We start from the raw sequence: 25,123 nt of genomic DNA on the forward strand, positions 1-25,123 counted from the left end.
ATAAGTACAAAAAAATACTGCCATATATAATGTTGATAATTTAAATAAATTTTAGTGAGAGTTATGCGATGGAAAATGTTGCATTACCTTGAAAATCTTGGTTTAGTACATGATCATAGAAGAATTCAAAGTCTAAGTTCAGATCATTCCCATACTTGGTGATAAAGGCTGTAATAACTAACACAGATACTGCAAAAACAGATATGGAAGTAGTGCGACATTGGCTTCATGTACACAATTATGATACTCAAATTTCAATTCCATTCATTAATTACACAAAGTTATAGTTTAGTTTTTTTCTTCAGTAAATTTCTGACTTCCCTGCTATCAATCAGTTTTCCTTGCAAAGTTGTTTTTTTTTTTTTCTTTTTTCTTTAATGTTTAACAAGTGGGGTCTAATTCCACTGAAATGCTATATGGAAGATTTTCCATCATGTTAGAAAATAGTTTCCAAATTTACTAAGTGATCATATATGAAAGTTTCAAGATGATGTGCTTATGTCATTTTTTAAATTTTTATCCGTAATAGCTTTACTGAGATCTAATTTATATTCTACAAAAATACATCCATTATTAAGAGTACAATGTAATTATTTCAAGTAAATGTAGAAATTTATAAAGTTCATAAAAATAAATTGTGCAACCATCAGCACCATTCACTTCTAGAACATTTCCATCACCTGAAAAATTTCTGTCATAACCACTTGCATTCCATATTCCTATCCCAGCCCAAGATAATAGCTGGTCTGTTTTCTGTCTATACTTTTTTCTTTTTTTGGAAGTGCAACATGATACCAGTTTGTGGCTGGCTTTTTTCCTCTTGGCATAATATATTGGAGGTTTATCCATGTTGCAGCATGTATCAGTAGTTCATTATTTTTATTGCTAAATATTAATCTACTTTGCCATAAATTATCTAATCATTAGTTGATAGACATTTGGATTATTTCTAGTTTGTTTTTTTTCTATTATGAATAGTACTACTATTATTCATGTAAAAGTCTTTATGTGGACATATGTCTTTATTTGTTTGAGTGGATTTCTAAAACTAGAATTGCTGGTTTATAGTTGGTTTATATTTTTAAGAAACTCTCACATGGTTTTCCAGAATTTATGAGACTTCCCGTTTTCCACATCCCTGGCATTATCAAATCTTTTGCTAATCCTCATTCTAGTGGTTGTGTAGTGGTATTGTATTGTGCTTTCAGTGTGCATTTCCCTAATGATTAATCATGTTGCGCATATTTTCATGTGTTTGCTAATCTGTTGTATAACTTTTTGGTGAAACGTCTATTCAAATATTTTGCACAGTTTTAATTGAGTTGCTTTCCTCCTTCTGAAATTTAGAATTTCTTTACATATTCTAGATATGTCACTTATCAGATTATGATTAGCAAATAATTCTTTCCTAGTCCATAGCTTGTCTTTTCATTTTCTTACTGTCTTTTGAAGGACAAAACTTTTACTTTTTATTAAGTCCAATTTATCAATTTATTCTTTAATGGATCATAATGCAGATCTCTAGGAAATCGTTGCCTAAAGCAAAGTCACAGATTTTGTATTCTGTTTCATTCCAGAAGTCTTATAATTTTAGTCCTTAGGTCTATGAAGTACATTGAGTTAATTTTTCTGTATGGTGTATGAGAAATGAACGAGTATAAGTTCATTACTTTGCATATAGTTGTCTAATGATCCTAGCAGCATTACTTTTTAAAAATATTTTTAATAACAGTTGACATCAATATTATATTAGTTTCAGGTGTACAATAGTGATTAGACATTTATATAACTTACAAAGTGATCACCCTAATAAATCCAGTACCCATCTGATACTACACGTAGTTATTACAATACTACTGACGATATTCCCCATGCTAACTCTACATTCTCATGACTATCTTATAACTACCAATTTGTACCTCTGAATCCTCTCTCCTACTTCACATATCTTCCCACCCTCCACCCCCAAATCTGGCAACTATCAAAATGCTCTCTGTATTTATGTGCTTTTTTCTGTTCTGTTTGTTCATTTATTCTGTTCTCTAGATTCCACATATAAGTGAAATCATGTCACTTTTGTTTTTCTCTGTCTGACTTACTCCATTCAGCACAATACCCTCTAGGTCCATCCATATTGCTGCAGATGGCAAGATTTCATATGGCTGAGTAATATTCTACTATACATATGTTCTCTTGCTCTCTCTCTCTGTCTCTCTACTTTTTAACAATTCCTCCATTGATAGACACACAGGTTGCGTCCACATCTTGGACATTGTAAATAATCCTGCAATGAACATATGGATGCACATGTCCCTTCGAAGTAGTCTTTTGAGTTTCTTTGAATAAATACCCAGAAATGGGATTACTGGGTCCCTCTTTGTCTCTTTATAGTCTTTGTTTTAAAGTCTATTTTGTCTGGTATTAAGTTTTGCTAGCCAAGCTTTTTTTGTTTGTTCCTTTCCATTTTCATGAAATGTCTTTTTTCCACCTCTCTACTTTCAGTCTGTGTGTGTGTGTGTCTTTTAATGTGAAGTGAGTTTCTAGTGGACAACATACGTAAGGGTCTTGTTTTCTTATCCATTTCAGCCACCCTGTGTCTTTTGATTGGAGCATTTAATCCATTTACATTTGAAGTATTTCTTGATAGTTAAGCAGTTATTGCCATATTATTATGCATATTTTTTAAATCTTTTTTCTTATTCTTGAAAAAGTCTCTAACATTTCTTGTAATACTGGTTTGGTGGAGATAAACTCCTTCAGTTTTTCCTTGTCTGGAAAGCTCTTTCCCAATCCATTGATTCTAAGTGATAGCTTTGCTAGGTAGAGTAATCTTGGTTTTCCAAGATTTGGAATATCCACTTTGAATATTTCATGCCAATACCTTCTGGCCCCAGTAGCATTTCTTAAAAAGACATGCCTTTCTCCACTGAACTACCATGGCATCTTTATAGAGAACCAATTGACATTAATGTAAGGATTTATTTCTATACTTTCTATCCTGTTTCATCGATCTAAATGCCTATCATTATGCCAATACTATATTCTATTATTGTAACTTTATAGTAAGTTTTGAAATTAAATATTGTAATTCTTCCTCTTTTGTTGTTTAGGGGATATTGTTCTTAGACATGTTCATTTTAAGACTGGCTTGTCAGTTTCTGCAAAATATGCTTGCTGGGATTTTGATAGGGATTACACTGAATCTATTTATCAGAAATCTTATACTTTTTTTCTAAAATTTTTCCTTTTTGTCATGTTATTATTAATGGAATTGTCTTCTAAAGTTCGTTTCCAAATTGCTAGTTCCTAGGATACAAAAATACCATTGATTTTTTGGTTTGTTTTTTATATTGGTCTGGTATCTTAATGACTTTGCTAAATTCATTTATTACTTCTAGTATTACTACTGTTTTTTGTAATTCTTTAGGATTTTCTATGTGTTGGTTCATGTCATTTGTGAATAAAGACAGCTTTATTTTTTTCCAATCTATATGCTTTTAATTTCGGTTTTTCCTTATTACATGGCTAAAACTTCCCGTACAGTCTTACATAAAAGACATGAGCGTGGATGCCATTTTATTTTTAACCTTAGGAAGAAAGCATTGTCTTTTACCAAAATGTGAGCTCAGATGTAACTTTTTTATAAATGTACTTTATCAGATTGAGGAAATGCTTTTCTATTGCTAATTTGTTGAGCATTTTTATATGAATGGATGTTGGATCTTGTTAATTGCTTTTCTGCATTTATTTTCTTGATTTAATTTTCATTTTAAAAATCTATTAAATTACAGCAAAGTAGAACAATTCCTGACTTCTGGTTCCTGACATGGTAAAGTACTAGCATGTGCTGTTGACTTGCTCCCCTAGTCCCACCCGAAACTGTAACCAGTTGTTTGCAAATCCTGTGATAACAGTGAGCTGAACTGGTGTATAAAGGAAACAGGGCCCCAGGAATGGAAAGGGCCAAGAACCACAGTTGGATGATAGGATGTGGGGAGAACTCTTGCATGTGATTTATTTTCTCTTTCCTACTGCTTTGGTCAGCTTATTGCCACCTTTATGAAGCACACAGAAAGCTTTGGAATTAAGAAAATAATGAGGTCATATTTTCCAATAATTTATTTTGGGAAAAGAACTTTAAATTTAGTATTTTAAATAGCATTTTAGTGTGGTGATCATTTGATATCAAGGGTTAACACTGAGTCAAGAACTGCTTTACAAAAGAAAATTAATTGTTGACTTGTCAGGTGCCTCGTGTCTGCCTTCTTTAGCTTTGGGCTTCACTCAAAGCTGACAGTTGTATGGGTTATACACAGCAATTAGCATACTTTCAACATCGGTCCATTTATGAGGACTGTCACCTTCATTTTTGACAGTTTTGTTATTAGGTTGGTACAAAAGTAACTGTGGTTTACAAGGTTAAAAATAATTGCAAAAACCGCAATTACTTTTGCACCAACCTAATATAGAATACTTGATGGAGATTTTTTTCTTCTTTTAACATTTTGAATATGTTCTTCACTGCCTTCTGGTTTCTTTTGTTTCTTACAAGGCAGCTATTAAAGTTGTTGTTGTTCCCCTGTACATGATGAGTTGTTCTTCTCTGTTGCTTCAAAATTTTTCATCTTTGTCTTTCAGCAGTCTATGGTGTACCTCATTGTGGTTCTCTTTATGTTTATTCTATTTAAGATTTTTGAGTTTCATGGATTTGTATATTAAAATTTTTATAAAATTTGGGAACTTTTAGGCCATTGCTTCTTTAAATAGTTTTTTATATACCCTTCCAACCCTCCTTTCCTTTTTGTTCTCCAAACTATCCCACAAGTTTCAGGGTCTCTGTTCATTTTTCTTCAGCCTTTTTTTCCTTTCTGTTCTTCAGATTGGATAGTTTCTGTTGGTCTAGAGATTCCATTTGTTTTTTTCCACAGTTTCTATTTCTCTGTTGAGAAATGTTACTTGTTTAGTCATTTTTCTTTCAAGTTTTTCAACATATTTACAGTAGCTGTATTGGATTTGTTGTCAACTAAATCTAATAAGCTGGCCCACTCAGCATTTTTATTGGTGACACATTTTCCTGAATATGGGTTACACTTTCCTGATTTTTTTTTTTTGCATGTCTCATGTTTATTTGTTGAAAACTGGATAGTTTAGAAAAAATATATTATAGCAATTTTGAATAAAGTTTGGTTTTCTCCTGAGAGGCTTTTTTTTTCCTTTCTTTCTTTTAATTGCTGGATCTTAAACTTCATAATCTATTTCCCCTGCAATGGGGGACACGACTGTCTCTGGTAAATCTTCTGATTTTATTTTTATTTTAAAGCCTGGTTCCTAAAAAATTAGTATAAATCTATAAAATAAATATTAATTCCAATACATTCTTTTGATACCAATGGTGTGGCAAAATGATTCTACCTTGAAAAAGCGATGATATTGCTCATCTTCTCAAAGTTCTTCTCTTGCCCTCAACTTCAAAGGGGAAGAACTGAGAGGTGAAGAGCATAAGGCTTTGAGGTTGTGGAGTCGGGAAGAATAGACACCACAATAAATAAAGTTCTTTTACTCAACTTAGGTTGACAATGTTTGCAACTAGACAGATCATTCATTTTCTCTTCTTTGCTTGTTAGAAATTTTTAGACTGTTGCTCATCATAGTCCAACAAGATGGTCATAATATATGTTTTGTGTTGTTGTGAAATACTTGCATAATATTTTAGTGAGAGACTCATTAAAGGCAAACCATGAAAAGAATGGCTTAGGGGTAAATATAAGCAATATAAATCATTCAGGTGTACAATTCTGTAATACATCATCTATATATCACATTGTGTGTCACCCCATTAAATTTTAATTTAAAAAAAAGAAACAGAAATCTTATGGAATAAAAAATGAAGTTTATTCTGCTTTCATGGGTAGAATAGTAACCCAGAAAACATCAGGACCAAGGCAGTTGCTCTCTCTGGCTGTCTTGTTCTCAATTCCAAATTCCCAGGAGAAAAATCTGATCGGCACTGTTACAGGTTGTGGGTCAATTGTCAGCCTATGAATTGGTTACGTTTGAATCAGGTCCCCATCCAGGCTGGTACCATGGGCCAGATGGAAGATCATGAGCCCATGCAGGGCTACCTACTGCAAGGGTTGTAGAGATAAATACCTGGAAACATGTCTGTTATATATACCAGATGTTTGATGCCTTTCTGATTTTATGAAGTTATTAAATTCTCAGGATTGTACTGTGTTCAAAAAAGACAGAACATCCTGAATGTTTCAAATGGAAAAAAATGTAGGTAACCCTTATTTAACCTGCTCAACAAAGCTGAGTTTCAACTGTTTTCCCCCATGCACAGAATTTTATAGCCTTAGCTCTGAATATAACTTGATGTCAAAGCACATCAGTGCTTCTCACATAGGTCCCCTCCCTCACAGAGGGGTCCAGATAAGTCCCGGTAGAGGTAAGATCTGAGGCCTTTCTCTCTTAGGAGGCTACATGGCAAAAACCTCTACTCCACTCTGCCTCACTTTTCCACTTTGGAACTCTGGTCCCATCTTTTTCTAATTACCTCCCAATATTACTGATTCTAATTTTTCATTATTGGAAGGTCAATTCTGCTAAGGATTAAATAAAAGGTTTAATGAATTTTGGCTTTTCTTAGTGTGAGAAGCACGTCTAAGGCACTGTGATATAGTCATGACCATGATATGTATCCTATTCTAGGAGAGAAAGCTCACAGAGATAAGTATAACATTGGATATAGAGTGTTAAGTGCCACCGTAATATATTAAAGCAGAAATCCTCTCCACCATGGGGTAAGGTCAGGAAATTTTCAGAAAAATCTTTACAGGTAACTATTGGGCAGGGCTCTAAGGGCAGGGGAGAATTTACATATTCAGAGAATGGGCTGGAGGTGACGCACTTCCAATTCTGAAATCTAGAGCAGAACTATTAAACTCTAGGATCTCTTTTTAGGACCAGTTTACTTCATTGCTTTCTTTCCTTAATTTGCACCCTGTATGTTTTAACATTCCTTTTAAAAACAAAACAAACAAAAAACCCAGTAGCAGCTATCCTGTACTTTTTGGAGTTATTATCTTTACTGCCCTCACCTTCTCTATATACATCCAAAATGAGAAGATACAGTGTTCCTGCTCCCCCCTTTTCCTTGTGGCCTCTGCTAATTTGAAAACAACAAACATTGGAAAGTTACAAAGTTTTCATAATCATGAAACGTTGAGGTTGACTGACCTCTTTCTGGGATGGTCACTAAAAAGTTCCCTTGGATTTGCTGTTTACATTTGTTTTTGAGGATGGAGCTCGCCAAACTCCTTCCTTCTTTCCAACATTTTTAACTTGCCCTAAGGCCCAGTCAGCCTGAGCAGAGACCCCTCTTCCTTTTTTCTAACCTGATTTGCCCTAGGCTTCTCTTCCCACTCTTAATTACCAGGAGTTAGTCCCACACAGGTAGTGTGGCTAACAAGTAAAAGCTTCCCCTTCTCAGGTACATTTGCATTTCTATGGACCCTCAGGGTGAGAGACAATGGTTTCTAACCTTCACTGGAAAGCTTGAATTCAGGCACTGCAGTTTCCAAGTAAAAAGAACTTTTGTGCTTTTAAAGGAGAAACCTTTATGCAAAATGAGTTAGGATTTTGAATCTTCAGAATCATTTTGGTTATATTCAAGGGCCAGAATATTGGGGGTGATAAAAATAGAAGCCCCGAGAAATTCCCTTCAGACTGTTTCTTGGTGAAAGGAATGGCCAACAGATAGAGATGGAGGTAGGGCAGAAGGATGGTGGTTTTATAAAAAGTCAGATACTTAAGGGACAGTGAAAAAAATATTAAAGGATGGAACACATGACCGAAGACAGAAATTATAATCAGCAGAGCAACATCCTGGAGGAGGAGGAAAAAGAATGACCCATGTTTAGGAGCACAAGTGGAGTATGAGCTTAGAAGAGAAGTATAGACACCCCTTCTCAGCCAGGACTGAAGGAAGTGATGAAGTTTAAAAATTGAGACTGAGGTCTAGGAAAGTTAAACTGAGGAAGCTCGTGGTGGATGCCTCAGTCAAAGAAAAGGCAAAATCATTTGCAGAACTAGAAGACCAAGTACAGTGGGAGCTTAAGGACAGCAGAAATAGGACAGGTTTGGGAGAAGTGCCTTGGATTATGTCCCTAGATAAGAATCCTTGATAATTGATCACCCTATTGATGAGAAAAGGAACTTAGAGAATCAGTGAAGACCCAGCCAAGTATGGATAGCATAAACTTATAGTGGAATAAAATTTCTTAACCTTATCTAGTAGTTCAAGAGCAAGTTCAAAAGAAACTTTTCAACAATTATGAAAAGAATAATGTTGAATGAAAACATTTTAGGTGACAATAATCATGGTGGATTTTAGTAACATTTTAATCATTACAAACTTGAAATACACAATATCAAAACACTCTTCAAACATGTGACCTGGGAAAAATACAAGAAAATTATTGGAGTAAAAAAATGAATTGGTTCTTGTTTTATTTTTTTCCATGCTAGCCTAAGGCAAGAAAAAGGGATACATATGTCAATGCTTTTTTCTTTTCATTAGACACATCTCCCTTTCATCTAATAATATTAAAAAAAACAACAACTAATCATTGGTATCGTGTTGGTACATTAAAAATAAGTCTTATTTATAAAAAAAAATTGCATTTTACCTTTTCTATTCTCTTATAAACAAACACAAAAGAAAGCCACAAATAAAAAGCATGATGATCTAATTTTCATGATGGCAAAGCATGAGATAGCATTCCATGGCCCCTGGTGATTCCTTCCCAATTCTGAAACTAGAGGGAAGACTCACATGCTCAGTTGTTTTGTTCTGCAGTCCAACCCTGCATAGGATTGTCAACTCAGTTCAAATATTACTACAAATTGTGAGAGATATTTTTCCAATCAAGGCATCACATTAATAATTCTTATCTATGTTTGTAATCTTCAACTACAGTAAGATAAAAAACAACAGCAAAGCGTATTATCAACTTAAAGTTCTGGACAGTAGGTAGACATATAGTTTGCTGAAGCATTAATCCGTTTCTCTCAACAAAATATTTGTAATTTCCAAAATCCTATTAGCTTTTTCTAACAATATGGTCAGCCCCAACTGGAGGGGCAGTAACATAGACAGTCTTCTTACTAAAGAGATTGGTATAAACAAATAGCAAAATCACCAAAAGAAGGAACCTAAGAATATTAGTGGCTGCATGATAGAGCAATATAATGCTTAAAAGCCTAATATATTCATGAAATCTCATTTTAGTAGCCAGTATCTAAATATGAAAGCTATTTACCAAAAACAGTTGGTATTGACAAACAAGCACAACGTAACTTTAAATAAAAGATTTGTTAAAGATCAAGATTTTTGTGTGTACTGATTCCATGGCTCAGTGTTTGTTGCTGTTTTTTCCATCAAATTTAGACATCATCTGGAAAATACCCAGAAAACAAAATCCATCAACTGTAATCTATTTCCTTCACTCTCTTGTGAAATCATTAGAAGCACGGATTGACTCTGTCACCTGTCTCCCCCACCCTGTAACCTCTTAAGGGAAAGAGCAAACATCTGTCAGCTCATAGTGCAGAAAGCACACACAGATAGGTGTTTAATAAATACCCTTCAACACAGAGATTAGAGGATTGCTTTGGGAAGCAGGGAACACATTATCTTCTGTGTTGAGCTTATGACATACAGTATGTCAGTTTCCTTACCGAACTATCATCAAAGGAAATGCTTTTTGAATCTCCTTTATGTAGGGCTGTAAGTTTGAGGACCCAAAAATTAGAGGCAAGATCCGCCCTAGGCAAGGAGTGGTTGGGAAGAACAAGTAGAATTCAGGAGTTTCAGTGACGTCAGGAGGAAGCAGCGATTTAAGGGGTGGGGAGCAAACTCACCTGGAGAAGCAGAAGCTGCACTCATATCTCTAGGGTCAATGGGCATAGCCTCAGGGGCTCCCCAGACGCGGGAAAAGGGAACGACCTCCAAGGCTCTCACCTTCAAGGACTGGGGCTCAGCTGTTCCTGCCTATGACGCCAGGAACAAACCCTACCTTTCACTGCTGGAGCTGACAGAAAGGCAAAGCAAAAGCTGCGCCAAATGTTAAAGCCAGCTCCCGGGAATCCCCCTGCACTTCTTTCCCCCACCCCCATCCGGCGCCCGAAGCCACCGACACCTTCCTCCTCACTCTCCACCTTCTCCAGGCCCTCACGCTCTTAACAGCATCGGTCTCTATGGCAACCTGAAACCGCAGCTCCCATTGGCCCGTTCAATATGAGGGCCGGGCCAATAGGGAGGGCCAGCCTTTTCCTTCCGACCAATGGGGTTGGCGGGGAGCCGGTCTGGGGACGGCGGCGTGCTGACGTTCCCGGGAGCACAGGGCTGGCTGGGCAGGCGGGCTAGCGGCTGGGCGGGCGGCGGCGGCCTCTGGGCAGCAGAGGGGGCTCCGGGGCTGAGTCTGTGTCGTTGCCGGCCGCAGAGGCGGCACCATGGGCACCGGGTAGAGGGGCAAGTTGGCCACCGCCGCCGCCGGGGGTGGTGGGAGAGCCGCTTCGGGGGAGGGGGCGGGTGGGGGAGGGAGGGGCGGGCAGCCGCTCCGCCACGGCACTTTTTTAATTTTTCGGGTGCCGTAGGGGCGACCCCTCGGCATTGCTGTCCCTGATCCCCGGAGCGACGACGGCCGCTGCCTAACCTGGAAAGTAAGTGTGCGGGCTCCCTGGAGAGCGCGGAGACTCCTGCCCACGAGACCCCCGGCCCTCGGCCCCTCGCGCCCCAGCCGGGACCTGCCTGCGAGGGGCACGGTGGGGGGACGGGCGCCTCCCTCCCGTTACTCCGTCCCCACCGCCTCGCGGCCGCCTTGGCTTTCCTGCCCCGCCTCGTGTTCCTGCCCGCACTCGCCTGCCTGCTCCCCTCCCCCCGGCAGGCGCACAAGTTTCACCCTCCATTTGCTTTTCCCGGTGATTCCTCTCCTCGGGTCTCCCCTACATATCACGCGTGACCCCTCCCCACCTTGGCCTTTTCTGATCCAGAGCCCCCAGCCCTGAACTGGAGCGCCACGCCGAGCCCCCCTGGACGTCTGCCGGGAGGTTTCCCAGCTCCTGCCCTCCTGGCACGCCGCCCCGCGCCCCCAACACCCCGAGGCGCCCGCCTTCCCCAGCTTTCGGGGCCGTCTGTCCATCCCTCCCGCCCCAGATCTTGCATCCTGGCGCTCTCCCCTCCCTCCCACGCCCCTGCTGCCGCGCGGTCTCGCGTTTGCCCCCGGAGCCCCTCACTCCAGCGGGTCCTGCCCACCGGCTCTGTACAGTGCGCCCTTCTTTCCTCGCGGCGTATGCTCACGCTCCACCCCTCCCGGGTCCCCGGCTCCGAGCTTCCCCGGCTATCCTCCTGCGCCGCCGCTTCCTTCTTTCCCTGCCAGTAGTTGAAGTGGAGCTGCGGCACCTCCCTGGCGGATCGGGTGTCCCTGCCCGGCGCTGGGGCTGCCCGGCCCTCTCCTTTTTACCCCCTACCGGGGAAGCGAAGGGGTGAGCCGCGGGGCCGGGGTTTGGCTGCGTGTTGGCTGAGTGCGACAAACAGCGAGCGCGGGCACTGGAGGCGCCGCGGCAGCCGTGGCCGCTCGGGGAGCAGCAATAGGCAGGTGTCTGTGTCCGGGGGGGACGCACGCCGCGGGCTCGTCGTCGGGCGACAGATTGTGCAGGAATGCGAGGAATGCACCAGGGGCATAGTCCAGAGGGCCCGCCGCGGCTGCACTAGAGCCTTCCTGGCCCAGCTCCCGCCGCGCAGTCAGAGGTCACCGGAGCATCTTTGGAGCTGGTGAGGCTCGCTTCACTCCTCTCCTCCCCTTGCCTCTTCATGCGGCAGAGAGGGCGGCGGAGGGGAAGCGCGGCAGTTCTGTTGGGCTTCATCTAGCCTTTCGTTTGGGTTTTTGCTGCATTGGTCTCCAGGACCGTGAATTTGGGGCCAGTGGCAGTGTAGCTAAGGTTATTGATCACTGCACACGGTTCTTGGCAAGTTTGGTTTGCAAGGTTTAAATTGTGCCTGGTTTTTCTGGGGGTTTTATGAAAACCTGCAGGAAAGGGTGCAGAAGGTTCTCAGAGTAATGAGCTTGCAGCCAACGTATTTTAGCTCTATCAAAAAATGTCTGTTAATGCTCATGGACTGGGATGTACTGCAAAAGAGATCTTGAATGCATCGCTTTGCTGTCATAAGAATTGTAATTTTTCTTGTCATACTGGGCTGTGTTTAGACCTCTTATAATATATAATGAATAGAAACAGAGAAGCAGTGTTTGGTCAGCGATGGGACAGATAGAACTGTCTGGTACAGTTAAATTCGGGGCGTGTCAGTTACCATTGAAAGTAACACGGGGACAACACAATCATGTATATTTAAAGATGTAATTTATTAGTTGAGGTCGCAGTTCTTTTTTTTTTTTTACTGAGTTTGAAAAAAAATTAACACAGCCCTACAACTTTTAAAGAATGGTAATTATAACTGTGTAAAATCAATAATGATCAGTATACATTTTTTGTCAAATTTTATTTTCCTTAATGAAGAAAAGCAAATTTTTGACAGAAGATAATTGTCTAGAATTGGTCTTAGATTCTTTTATTTTAAAAGGGAAGGTAGAAGACTGCTTCCCTTTTTCAGTGCTATGGAAGTATCTTTCTGATGCCAGTGTAACAGTTATGGAAAATGGCAACCTGAAATGAAAACAACGGGTGTTTAAAATAAGTGTTTCTGATGTTGAAAAGCATACAATGTGTGCTTTTATTTGACACAGTTTGCTTTGGAGGTTGAGTTTACTATAAGCCTCTCCACACTTGGTTATTTTGTATCAGATTCAGGAATATAGTAAGTTGGTTGTCTAGCTATCTTCCAGCACTCACTTTGGGTGGATCAAGGGCATTGAAAAGTATACGATGAGCACCTTTTAGTTAAGGACCTAATGGAAAGGAGAAATAGAAAAGAAAAGGAAAAAAAACAAAAACAAAAACAAAACTGCACTGGGAAAGGTTGTGTTTTTTGGCTGCTACATTGTTTTTCAGGTATGTCCATGATATGTAGACCTTCTAATTTAGAGGTTGAACTCTTAATTAGAGTTAGCAACACTGTAGGATATTGGAAGGTGTTTGTAGATGCCAACAGGAAACTTGTTATGTAACAATATCATATTACAGCAGACTTTAACACGTGCTTATTTGATTTGATGGGAAGATTAGAAGTAAAAGCACATTTAGTTTCTGTTACAATAGAAATTGAAATAGCCCATTCAATATATAGGTAATGCATATACAGGATTGGCTGTACAAGTAAAGTTTTACCTATTCAAGTAAAGGTAGGCTTTCAGTTAGAAACGTATTCTATTGTTATAGATATTTGAATAGAGGAAGTTTTTAAACAGGTGATAATCCACAATTGAAAACAACATGTACTGTGTTTTGACTAAGTACATTCCCTCCCCACCCCCCACTTATATAAGAAGGTGCTGCATTTCATGTTTTATATGTTATACTGAAGAGTCTGAATTGGGAAACTAAATGTCCAGTTACCATAATTGTTATATATACTGTTTTTGGATGGAGATAAGGGAGCAGGATAGTGATGAAAGCAAAAGAGAAGGTAAGCAGAAAATAGGGGCAGCTAGCATTCATCCAGAAAAATATGTGTGTTATTGTTGCATTTGCAAGCAGAATAAACCAAAATCTCATTCTGTGACTAATTCTAATATCATAATTTGAATTTAAAGAAACTACTACCAAACTCAGTTTAATGAAAAGTTTAACAATTGAATGACCTTGGGTATTTGGATTAAGTTTATATACAAAGTCAGAAATGCAATTTTCTTTCTTTTCTGAGCTATATAAATTAAGAATGTAAATTTAATTAAAAATTTTAAATCCATTTAATTTTTAAAAATCCAGTTATTGCCAATTTTAAAACTGAATGATTTCCATGTTGCTGATCAGGGATTGATTTAAATAGAGAATTTTCATACCCTAGATGATGCCAGCTCATTTGGTAAGTCCAGTCCTTCATCTTATTGCTTTGAAATATTAAGATATTTTGAGAATTCTTGTTACTGTAATGTTTTTTTCTATCAATCAAAAAGCAAATCCCTAAATTGCTTAATTCTAAAATGGGCATCATTCTTAACTGGAAGATAAAGTAAAAGTTATTCTAGGGTTACTCTTGGGCATAAACATCCATGGAATTGTATGTCACTTTGGGAAGTTGCCTTCACGCCTTCCGTGTCCTGGGAGATAATTCAGGGTGTTAGATGGTTTTGTAGTGCCTTTCCTGCACTGAAGGGGGAAGAAGAATCTGAAATATAACGCCAGTGGACTGGATATGTATGGGAAGTTAAGTAACTATTTCACTCCCAAACTGGGACTACAAATAGCTGCAAACAGAGAAAGGAAACAAAACTTTAAGCCTATCTGAATGTAATGCTTCAAATACTACCAGTAAGTGATACCAGTAGCTGGTCAGTTTGATGTCCAGTAGTAAGAAATGACAGGCTTCTTTAAGAGTAAAGAGATCACATCCTCAGTCACAAAGAGCAGTAATTTATGTGCTGGCTGGCTTCAGCTGAGAAGTTGTACAATACTCAAGTGTTGCTCACGTTGCCACTTTAATAATTCAGTGGAATTATGTTCATTTTTAGGGGGCAATGTTACCATAACTAAATTGGGGATATTACATGATGGTACGCTTCAATTAAGCTTAGAATGCCACAGATATTCCATTTGTCATTGTTTTTTTCTTTTTATAATTTAGATTTACTTTTATTTGATACACAAATAAATGTTGGCTACCTTGCTGTTCATTTTATTGTTCGTAGTCTTGATAATATTACAGTTTACTATGGCTCGTATATAATGATTGATAGCAGATGATAAAATGTCTTTAGAGATTGGATTGTAAATTTTTAATACTATAAAATATATAAATTAAAATGTGGAAGTGTCTGAATTATTTTAAGTCATATCATTGTGAGGCATTTTTCCTGAATCAAATAATGCCCGCTGATTGCGGAGATGCCAATCCCTGTAGGCAGATATATCATATAGCCCTTACCGAGTACAGAACTCACAAATGAAGGGTGGGAATGGAGGGGGCTGGGGGAACCAGTAACCCTCTTTTTTCAACAGCCAGGGCAAGTTTGACTTCTGTAGTTATTGTCTGTATTAAATATAAATTTAATGATTTGCAAATGCCCGAGAGTGTTTATCTTGCTCTTCCCTAATCTGGATTCCCTCCCGGTCTGCATCCCCATACACACACACACTCACACCACTAATGCATCCCTCCGCTTGGACAGGCAGAGAAAGCCCGTTTTCAGGGGCCACTTACATAGAATGTAGAAAAGTTGGTGCCTAGTGTTCCAGGTTGGATTTAAACTGGATTTGGGTTTTTGTCATAAAACCATATTATAAAAGTTGTTAGGTAAAATGTGTAGTTGAAATGGGACTATCAGAGTACTATGCAGGCTTTGGGAGCCTGGCCTGGAACCTGGAATACAGTTTTTCATAGACACCCACAACCCATTTACAAATAGACTTTTAAGAGACTGGGTAGGTGGTGTCTGAAATTCTGGTCCACTGTAAGCTCTCTTAAATTGCAGATATGAGAGGGAGGTGAAATTAGGAGATCTGTCCCTAAACTTTATGACTTCGACAAACCATTTAACATTTGGGTTATAGTTTCCTCCTTTTAAAAATGCTGAGTTTGGATTGCATTGATCTAAGATATGTTTCAGCTCAAGTTCCCAGATCCTCAGTGTCTTTTATTTTTTTAAGGAAAAAAAAAAAGATTTCTTAAGCATTCATGTAATAATCAGTCCTGTGCTCCCCCCTACCCTAAATCATAGCAACAAAGGAAGTTGGGATTCTCTTTTGAGACTTCTGAATCTCCTTCATGTTCATCTTAAATAGGTCTTTTCTTTTCTTTTCTTTTCTTTTCTTTTCTTTTCTTTTCTTTTCTTTTCTTTTCTTTTCTTTTCCTTTCTTTTCCTTTCTTTTCCTTTCTTTTCCTTTCTTTTCCTTTCTTTCTTTCTTTCTTTCTTTCTTTCTTTCTTTCTTTCTTTCTTTCTTTCTTTCTTTCTTTCTTTCTTTCTTTCTTTCTTTCAACTATCATTTGGGAAGTGAGGGGAAGGGATAAAAACATAGTGTCTTCAAGGTTTTGCTGTCTCCCCCCCCCACCCCAGTCCAGATTAACTGTGGTAGCTTAAGCCAGGGAAAGTCGTTAGGATTTCACTGTCACACTGAGTGAAACCCATGACAAGTGCCATTAAGGGGGTGAGGAGTAGTGATTAGCAGCCAGACTGTCATAGTTCAATTCTGAAATTCCATTTGCCAGATGTATAACTTGGTAAGTTATGTAACTCTCTGGATCTCATTTTGCTCATCCATAAAACAGAATGATAAATGTATCCACCTTATATGGTTGTTGTGGGGACTAAAAGAGTTAATGCATGTAAAGCACTTATAATAAAGCCTGATTCAGGGCAGCACTAATTATATGTAAGTCATTTTTATTTTTACATTGTGGTACTTACGATGCTTTCTGTAGTATCTACTCTATGCCAGGCAAATTATTGGCTTGCTTTCTGTGATCTTAATTGATATGATTATCCATCTAAACAGAATATTTCAGGAAAGAAATACACTTAATAAAAAGCTTGATAGCTTGTAAGAGAGTGCATGTAAGTAAGAGAACCCAGCAAAATAAATAAATAAAAAAGAGCTTTTTTAAAAATAGGGAAGTTATAGCTTCTTTTTGTAGGCAATACTTAGAGGCATGTAACCACAACTAACCTGTGTGGGAAGTTTGGGTAAACACACCTTAACAAACTGTAAGGTTTAAAAGGTGAAGACTGATAGTATCATATTGCCTGAGCCAGAAGTGGAAACTCTTGCAAAATGTAAAACATACCTTTTTAAATATGTATACAACCATTGCATTTGTAATTCTAAGTAGTAGTCATTTTATACAATGTCTTTGCAAGTCAATCTATGAAGGAAGTGCTAGAAAGTGTCAATCATTTATGGAGTAAAATGCAGCTTGTAAGTTAACTCTTTAAGCTTCCTTTTTTTTTTGTCCACAATCACACTGGAAATTGGCAGGAAACTTCCAAAACAAGGAAGACTAGAAGAGAACTTTGGAAGATACTTGATATAAATGAATGGACAGTGGTTTAACAGCTATGGAGAGGCTCTAGCTCTACTGGCTGTGCATCCCTTGAGCAAGTCATTTAACTCCTCTGAGCTCTAGTTTTCTCATCTATAAAATGAAGGCGTTAGACTAGATTCTCTCTAGAGTCCTTCAGATGAGAGTATTTCACTGCTCTCATTTGGTTACATTTTTTCCTCGGTAAGAATGTATGGTCTTCTCAAGAGTTTATTACAATTTCCCCTCCAGAATAAGGAGGAAAAATGAAGTTGTGTACCTGAAATACTCAGGTCCTAACAATATGTGTTGCTGCCGGACAATCATTTGACTCCGTCCAGGCTGAGGCGGTGGCTGCTCTCTTGGATTCATGCGTTAGCAGGCACTCTGTGGTGCACCTGATTGAGACTAAAGTTTCCAAAAAGTTGGATAGAAACAGAAGGGTGGTTAGGTGGTGGTTAGCGAGGACTAGTCTTGTTAAAATGAGAAAGACTCACTTGTAATTTGTTTTGGTTTGATTTGTTCTCAAAGATATTAAATTACTGAGATAGAGTTGTTCCTCTGAAAACATGTTGCATTTCCATGAACACTTTATGTCCATAGGAACTCACTGATCCATATCTCATGATAGAATATAGGTACTTTTCATTTAACTCTAATTTTTGCATGTAGATAAACTACCAGTGTTCAGAAATTGTGGTGGATTTCTACAAGACGACATTTTACTTGGATTAGTGTGCTTAGATTTGTGTGTTGTTGTTTTTTAAAGCAATTTAAAAATCCAGTGAATAGAGTTTCTCTTAGATCATATAGTCCCTTCAAAATACCTATAGAACTTACATATGTATACATTCATAAACAGTAGTTTAAAAATACTGAGATTGGCTATTTTCCTTTGCTTATGCAATAAGTATATTATTTTCAAAAAGGAGAATCAATTATACCACTAATGTATGCAGCACTAAATGAATCCTCCGTGTCATGATCACAGCAAATACTTAAATAGGTTCTTCAGCTTCCTTACCTTCCTGAGAACTGTAAACACTTCTGTAAAACGGAAACCAGTGATAACCGCTTTGCAGTGAAGTGCATCATGTTTTCTGACACTTGTACCTTGGATTGAAAGGGAAACAAGGACTGATTTAGTTAGAAGTGATGTCTTATTCCTGAGTCCCACCGGAGGTCCAAGTGAGGGACTGACTGACCTCAATTAGTGCTTCGTACATTTGCTGGAGTCCTACTATGTGTGAAGTATTGTGTTCTGTTTTGGATACCTCTTATTTTCAAAGATGCATCATTCATTTGAGTCCAGCCAACATTCATTAGTCCTCATCTGTGTATCAGACTCTCTGCTAGACCTCATGACCGAAAAATGGTTTTCCCAAGGAATTTTACAGTCTGTTTTGGATTCAGTATTGAGTCTCCACCTTTGAGGAATCTGTGATTAATTTTGCAGTCTAGTTGGGGAAAATAAGACACATGAAATGGAAAAAAATTGTCCTAGAAAACTTTAGTATATAAATAAATATGCAAAAATGTTCTGTAAGTATTAAGGATGAGCTGTAAAATGATTTTGTATTAACTAGGTTTTAGCTAAACCTACATTTTAGGTGTGTGTTACCTGATACGTTACCAGAATCTAGATAGACAGCTGCATTAACTATCAGTGGCTTTCTTTGGGAGAAGCCTGCATCTTAAAAAGTGCTCCCTACTAACGATAAGGAAAGATTTTAATGATGAGCTTGATTATTTTGGTTATATTTCTTGAAAAACTTGAACACATAATGATGGAAAATAATTGATCACAATGAAAGTGCCACATTTATGAAGAACTTTAATTTATGCCTCAAGACTTGTCATTTTAAGTAAGTGCTTATTTTCGTTTTCACACAGCAGCGCTTTGGTGGATTATGTTTTGTGCTTTTTCTTTATTCTTTATGGAATTTACGTGCCTTATAAGTCCAAACTTATTATTTGTTATTGCAAATATTCCCTTCCATTGTTATGAACAAGCAGAAGAATGTTTTGAAAATCTCTTGTGACATCTGCTAGAATAAATGGTCTCATTGAATCTTACTTTGAATCTCAGACTGGTGCACTGATGGGAATTTTCCACTTACTGTCAATTTGTCAATGACTAAATAAGCAACAACGTCATTTTTTTTAAAAGCACTGAAAAAGGAATAAAATAACCCAACTGGACTTTCTCAAGAACTGCTGTTGTTTGAGACCTGTGATAAACAACTCAGCTGTTAAAAGTCTAACTCAGACTGTCAGCAGATGAAAAATACATGTCAGTCTGAAATCTTCGGACAATATATTGGCAGGTGTCAATCTTCCAAAATATTGTTTGTGAGTCGCTTGTTTGAAATCCTGAATACATTTTTCATAGAAGCAACATAATCCATAAATCCACCATCCTAAAATGTGACCAGTGTATTGGTTCCATGTTCCCATGTCCTCCTTTCCTGAGCTACTTGGTAACAGACTTTGTCTTTTAGCAGGGCTTAATCTTGTCCTCTAGTGTTTCTAGATACCTTAAATGAATGAATGAGTTTTGAATTCCAATCTTTGCATACCTTCACCTACTTACTCTTTGATAAACTTCTCTCTGCCTAATATGAGCCCTCTTTCCTTTTGTAAACTGCTTTCATAAACTCTTTGATCTTAGACTCTCAAAACTTTATATACGTTTCAATGGAAAAGCTGCATTGTCTTATGAAAAATTACCTTTGTAATACAACTTGCTAGATAATTTATTATATCAAATTCCATACTAAAAACATTATCTAGGTGATTTTAAACAGCCTCATATTCATTTTAACCTTAATTGCTTGGATTATAATTATGGTGAGATAAGTTGACACAGCGCTCTTTCTCAGACTGTTGATACACAGCCCAAGCACCAAGACCGTCTTGCGTGGCCAGACTTAGGCAGTATGGCATTCAGCAAACTTTCTGGGTCCTTGCCTTTATTGAAGTAGTAATAAATACCTTTTGCATGAATTGAGCTCAAAATTAGATGTAATTTTAAGCCCATGAAGTTTTTCAAAGGAAAAATGTTACTAAAATGACATGAATATAAATTAATACTATCAAATTACATAAACATTAAAAGTAATAAAACAGGAAATGTCATAGCTTCTTTTGACCGAACAGGTGCAGCAGATCTTCCTTTGGTTTTTATAGTGTAGTTAGAGACACTTTTAAACATTTGGTGGTCCCTTCCTCAAATAATCAAATAATCACTATGACGAAATTTGAATAAATTATAATTTTTTAAAATTAAACGTTCAATTGTGAGATGATTATGAATTCACATGCATTTCTAAGAAATAATAGAGATCCTGGGTACGCTCTACCCAGTTTCCCCCATGGTAACATTTTGTAGAACTACACACAGTATCACACCAGTATATTGACGTTGATCCGGTGAAGATACAGAACATTTCCTTTACAGGGGTACAGGGATCTGGTTGCCCTTTTGTAGCCACACCCCCACTTCTGTTCAGCCTTCACCTCCTTAATCCCTAGCAACCACCAATTGTCCTTCCTTTCTATACTTTCGTTATTTTAAGAATGAATGGAGTCATACAGTATATACCTTGGGACGGTTCCCCCCCCCCCCCTTAGCATAATTCTTACAGATTCATCCAGGTTGTTACATGTATCGATATTCAGTTCTGTTTTATTACTGAGTAGTATTCCATAATAGGGATGTACCACAGTTTGTGTAACTATTCACCTGTTGAAGGATATCTGTGTGGTTTGTGGTTTATTTTCAATATACAAATACAGCTGCTATACATATTTGTGTAATAGGTTTTTGAGTTATCATAAGTTTACATTTCTTTGGGGAAAATGCCCAGAATGCAATTGCTGGGTTAAATTATAATTTTTAAAGCTTTCTTTCTATACTTATACTCTGAATTACATGAGACCTTGGCAACTTAAAAGCTAGATTTATAGCTTTGGTTATTTACAAAATTCATCTGTAAAATTTAAGTATTTTATTTTTCGTTACTGAGCGTTTTACAAATGCTACCTCCTATGAGTTTACCTTATTTTTAGCAAAACTCCATCATTGATTTTAAATGGAATTCCTGAAGTTGCTTTGTAGTTTGACTAAGGGTTTGTTTGTTCTTTCTGTGATGCTTTGTTTTGTTTTAGACAGCAGGTATATTTAATTTCCAATAACAATACTGTATTTTAAAATGTAATATTAATGTTGGCTCTTTCAGAATATCATCTACGGTGTGGATGATGTAAACATCATAGGTAATATTCTTGAAAAAGAAAGTTTATTGTGTACCATGCTAACAGGCAAAGTGGGGATGTGAAATGAAGACTGTATCCTTGCATGTGATTGGAATCGACTTGGTTGTCAGGTAGAAGCCAACAAGTATACCTGATACTTGAGAGGCAAGGACTCTTTTTCTTTCCTAGAAGAGAAGGCATTTTTCTAAAGCACAAGTCTCTCATTTTACCCCCAATTTTCCCCTTGTTTTTTGCATGATGATTGTATACAATTTCTGCCAGAGAAAAATGTTGAAATGTTGTTTGGCCTAAAGTCTTCATGATTGATAATTTGATTTGTTTTTATTAATGTCCTTTCTACCTTCAGTGTCAAATATGTTTCTTTTCATAGTTTGAAATACCACCAGATCATTTAATTAACTAGTATATAAGAGTTATGTCATGTTCTGTATTGCATATGATTATTCTAATATTTTCATCAATGCTTTTAGCATTCGTAGTCTTCGGAAATCATAGCTGAGAAGATAACTGACGGCTATGATCAGTCCTAAAGTAGAGCTGTAACATTCTTTAACAACACTGCTCTGAAGGATTCGATCCTTTCTCTATACTTCAGTAAGATCGCCTTAGAGCCGTTTAATTTTGTAGAAGGAGGATCTTCCCAACAAGTCGGGTATTTCCTGCAGGCTTTTCTATAGGTAACTAGCCTGCTCTTCTCTGCCTGGTGAGCCCGTGGTTTTCTTCTTCGACGTATGACTCAGTGTCCTCTCCTTCGTGCAGTCTCCTAGGCCCTTCACGCCCAATTTAAACCTTCCCATTTGTGCTTCTTAACATTGTGCACATAACTCAGCTATGGACGCGTGGCACGTTGTGTTCCAGTTGTTTCCTGATTGTGTTGTGAGCCCTGCCCAGGTTAGAACTGTCACAGCCATCGTTGTAATTCTCTCCCCTAGCAATGTACTGACATATATTAAGCACCAGATGCCTGCTTTGGGCAAATGAATAATTAAATACTTTTGTTTATAACCTTAGTTGTTCCTCTCTCTTTCAGTGACTCCCCATTGTTTACCCTGTAGGATGGCTTCAGACTCCTTAGCCTGCCTACCATTTAAGGCCCTTCACAATCAAACCCTAATTACTTTCCTTCCTGAACATTCCACTTCAGCAAAAGTAGTTTCTACTCACGGTTCCCTGCCTCCCTGCACTCTACATTTAAATCTCCGCAGTCCTAGACCTAGTTTAATCCTTCCTAGTGTGTGTGACCTAGCTGACTGTCATCTCTCCTTTTCCAAATGTCTTGTTCTCTAGCTCTTAATGATAAACTACCCATGAAGGTTTTTCTGTTGTATTAGACGGTTAATTTCTACTGGTTAACTTTCCTCTTGTCTCTTTCCTCCAAGTAGACTTTAGTTTTTTGAGGGAAGAGTCCTTGCCTTGTGTATTTTCTATGTAAAATAATTGATCACATTGAACCATTTCAAGTAGAGGTCATAGAGGATGCTGGAGGCAAGGTCAACCTCTAATTTGGGCATGCTGAGATGTACACAAAAAGGCAGTCTCCCACTTGTCCTTTCATTAGTAGTTATTTTCTAAGCACCTAGTATGTGCCAGTCTTTGGTGTATGTCACCTAAATTTTTTGAAGACCTCCTTTGCCAAATGAGCTGTATTAAGTAGGTTTTTGCTTCTCTAAGTTGTTGTCTTTTATATTTATATAGTACTGTCCCACATTGTAAAGAGTGAAAACTGGTTAAGAAAACAAAATTTTATCTCTTGAAATTTTTAACAATGAAAAGATTATCTGTTCCCGAACGTACAGAGTTGTGATGTCCAATATGGTAGCCACTGCCCACATAAGCTATTAACATTTTTAAATTAAAACTTCAGTTTTTTATCTACACTAGCCATGTTTTAAGTGCAGAATAACTACATATGGCAAGTGGTTATAGTAATAGACAGATACAGAACATTTTTGTCACAGAAAGTTTTATTGGAAATGGTATAGAAAATAGCCGAGACCAGTTATAAATAAAATCATAAAATCGTAGATGCTTTTAGAGTAACAAAGCAAAATAACATAGCTTTCTAGTTTCCAAAGCATTATGTTAATATTCCTTTAATCTTAACAATAACTCTATAAAGTAGGTAATATATTACCTTCATTTCATTAAATAAAAGGAAATTATAAGTAAAGAGAATCACAGAGAGGAATGAAAAGAGTAACTCATAAAGCGTATTAAAACATACTATAAGTTCAGTTTGTGGTTCACTTCATACTGAAACAAAATAGTTGTTATTTAGTAGTAAATAGTTGATTAATGAATTATAGAAAACGTTTGATGTACAAGAGTGTGTGAATTTTTGTCTTCATTTAAAATCTCACCAAGATTTTTTAAAACAAACTCTCTACTGGGCTTGTCTTTTGAAATTTTCAGTGGAATGCAGTGAATTCTAGTCAATGATCATTTGTATTTCTGAGGCCCAGTACTGGGTGTGGGAAGGGCTATGGAAGTGAACATGGCCTCGTCCCTTTGTGTACATCCTGTGCGGACGACGTTAATCTTACACGTGATGGCACAGTAGCAGCTGTGCCTCAGCGAGCCCAGAAATGTCATTACTGATTGCAGAAAGGCTTAAATGTCTTCATCCATGTACTATGATGCCCTGAAAATAAGACCGGGTCTTATGTTAAGTTTTGCTCCAAAAGGTGCATTAGGGCTTATGCTCAGGGGATGCCATCCTGAAAAATCATGCTAGGGCTTGTTTTCCGGTCAGGTCTTATTTTCGGGGAAACGCGGTAGTAACTGTAAGTGTGCCAGAGCCTTTTCCTCTCCTTCCTTCAGTCTGAGTGCTGAGACCTGAGGGACAGCACGCAACAAAACGCTTGTCCTCAAGAAGCTTGTATTGAAACTTCCATGATTCTGGGTGTTAGAGAAGGGAAAAGTTGTGCTGAACATCTTTCATTTGTAGCTTTGCTTTAGAAATTAAAGTGAAAACCAGCCTAGAATACTAGAAGTTGGCGTATACAGGGTAAGTTAATCCACATGTGAAATAGAATTCATGTAGTGTATAGAGCATCACCGTACTAACTCCATGAAAATCAAAGCACGGTTTCCTCCTTCCCTGATTATTTTTTTAATGCAGTCTTATAAAGACACACATTTCATCTGATTTAAAATTTTCCATAAACTAGCTTCACAGCAGAAAAAATATGCTGAGGTACGATTTGAGTTGCTTTAAATGGATATATCTTAACATTTTATATTTTAATCATTTAACATGTAACAGAAATCTATGGTATAACCCAGAGGCTTATTTTTCACTGCTTTTAAGAAATTAGGTGATTGTCCCTCCTCAGAGGGAAAGTATAGGATATAACTAGTGTACAGGTCTGACTCTACTTGGTTTTATAGACATTAGAACTGATAGAGTCAGTCTGAAGATAGTTTTTCGTTCACCCTTTTTGAATTCACTTTAATTGTCAGTTTTGTACTGAACTTCTTAAAGCTTTTTGGAATTGTGAAAGACCTGAGAAGAGTACGATTTCACTCTATATCTTTTAGAAACCATTTGATAAGATATATTTAAGTTTTGGCAATCTGTAGAATAAGACTGACTAAGCATGTTTCATATTTCAGTAATCAGAAGTATTTAAAGGCCTTTGTTAAGTTTAA

The 25,123-nt window shown here is 37.7% G+C and overlaps 2 protein-coding genes across 24 annotated transcripts in view; one reads left to right on the forward strand and one right to left on the reverse strand.

Annotated features, from left to right (window-relative positions):
* CCDC148 (coiled-coil domain containing 148) overlaps positions 1 to 10,244 on the reverse strand; it is a 290,765-nt gene extending 280,521 nt beyond the window's left edge. For 5 of the 9 annotated variants that reach the window (XM_074336768.1, XM_074336774.1, XM_074336757.1 and 2 more), the window contains exon 1: positions 9,925 to 10,208. Coding sequence is in view for 1 of the 9 variants with exons in the window: in XM_019727195.2 (XP_019582754.2) it covers positions 9,925 to 9,970 (46 nt within the window). In the remaining 8 variants the exon portion in view is untranslated. Of the gene's footprint in view, positions 1 to 9,924 lie in introns of all 9 variants that reach the window. The other 4 variants (XR_012497645.1, XR_012497644.1, XM_019727195.2 and 1 more) reach the window with 2 other exon arrangements.
* A 161-nt stretch (positions 10,245 to 10,405) lies between these two features.
* PKP4 (plakophilin 4) overlaps positions 10,406 to 25,123 on the forward strand; it is a 228,375-nt gene continuing 213,657 nt past the window's right edge. For 4 of the 15 annotated variants that reach the window (XM_074336711.1, XM_074336719.1, XM_074336716.1 and 1 more), the window contains exon 1: positions 10,407 to 10,725. The gene's annotated coding sequence lies outside the window, so the exon portion shown is untranslated. Of the gene's footprint in view, positions 10,726 to 11,301; positions 11,837 to 25,123 lie in introns of those variants that run through there. The other 11 variants (XM_074336691.1, XM_074336702.1, XM_074336692.1 and 8 more) reach the window with 6 other exon arrangements.

This window comes from Rhinolophus sinicus, linkage group LG01 (assembly GCF_036562045.2).
Source record: "Rhinolophus sinicus isolate RSC01 linkage group LG01, ASM3656204v1, whole genome shotgun sequence".
Classification (NCBI taxonomy): domain Eukaryota; kingdom Metazoa; phylum Chordata; class Mammalia; order Chiroptera; family Rhinolophidae; genus Rhinolophus; species Rhinolophus sinicus.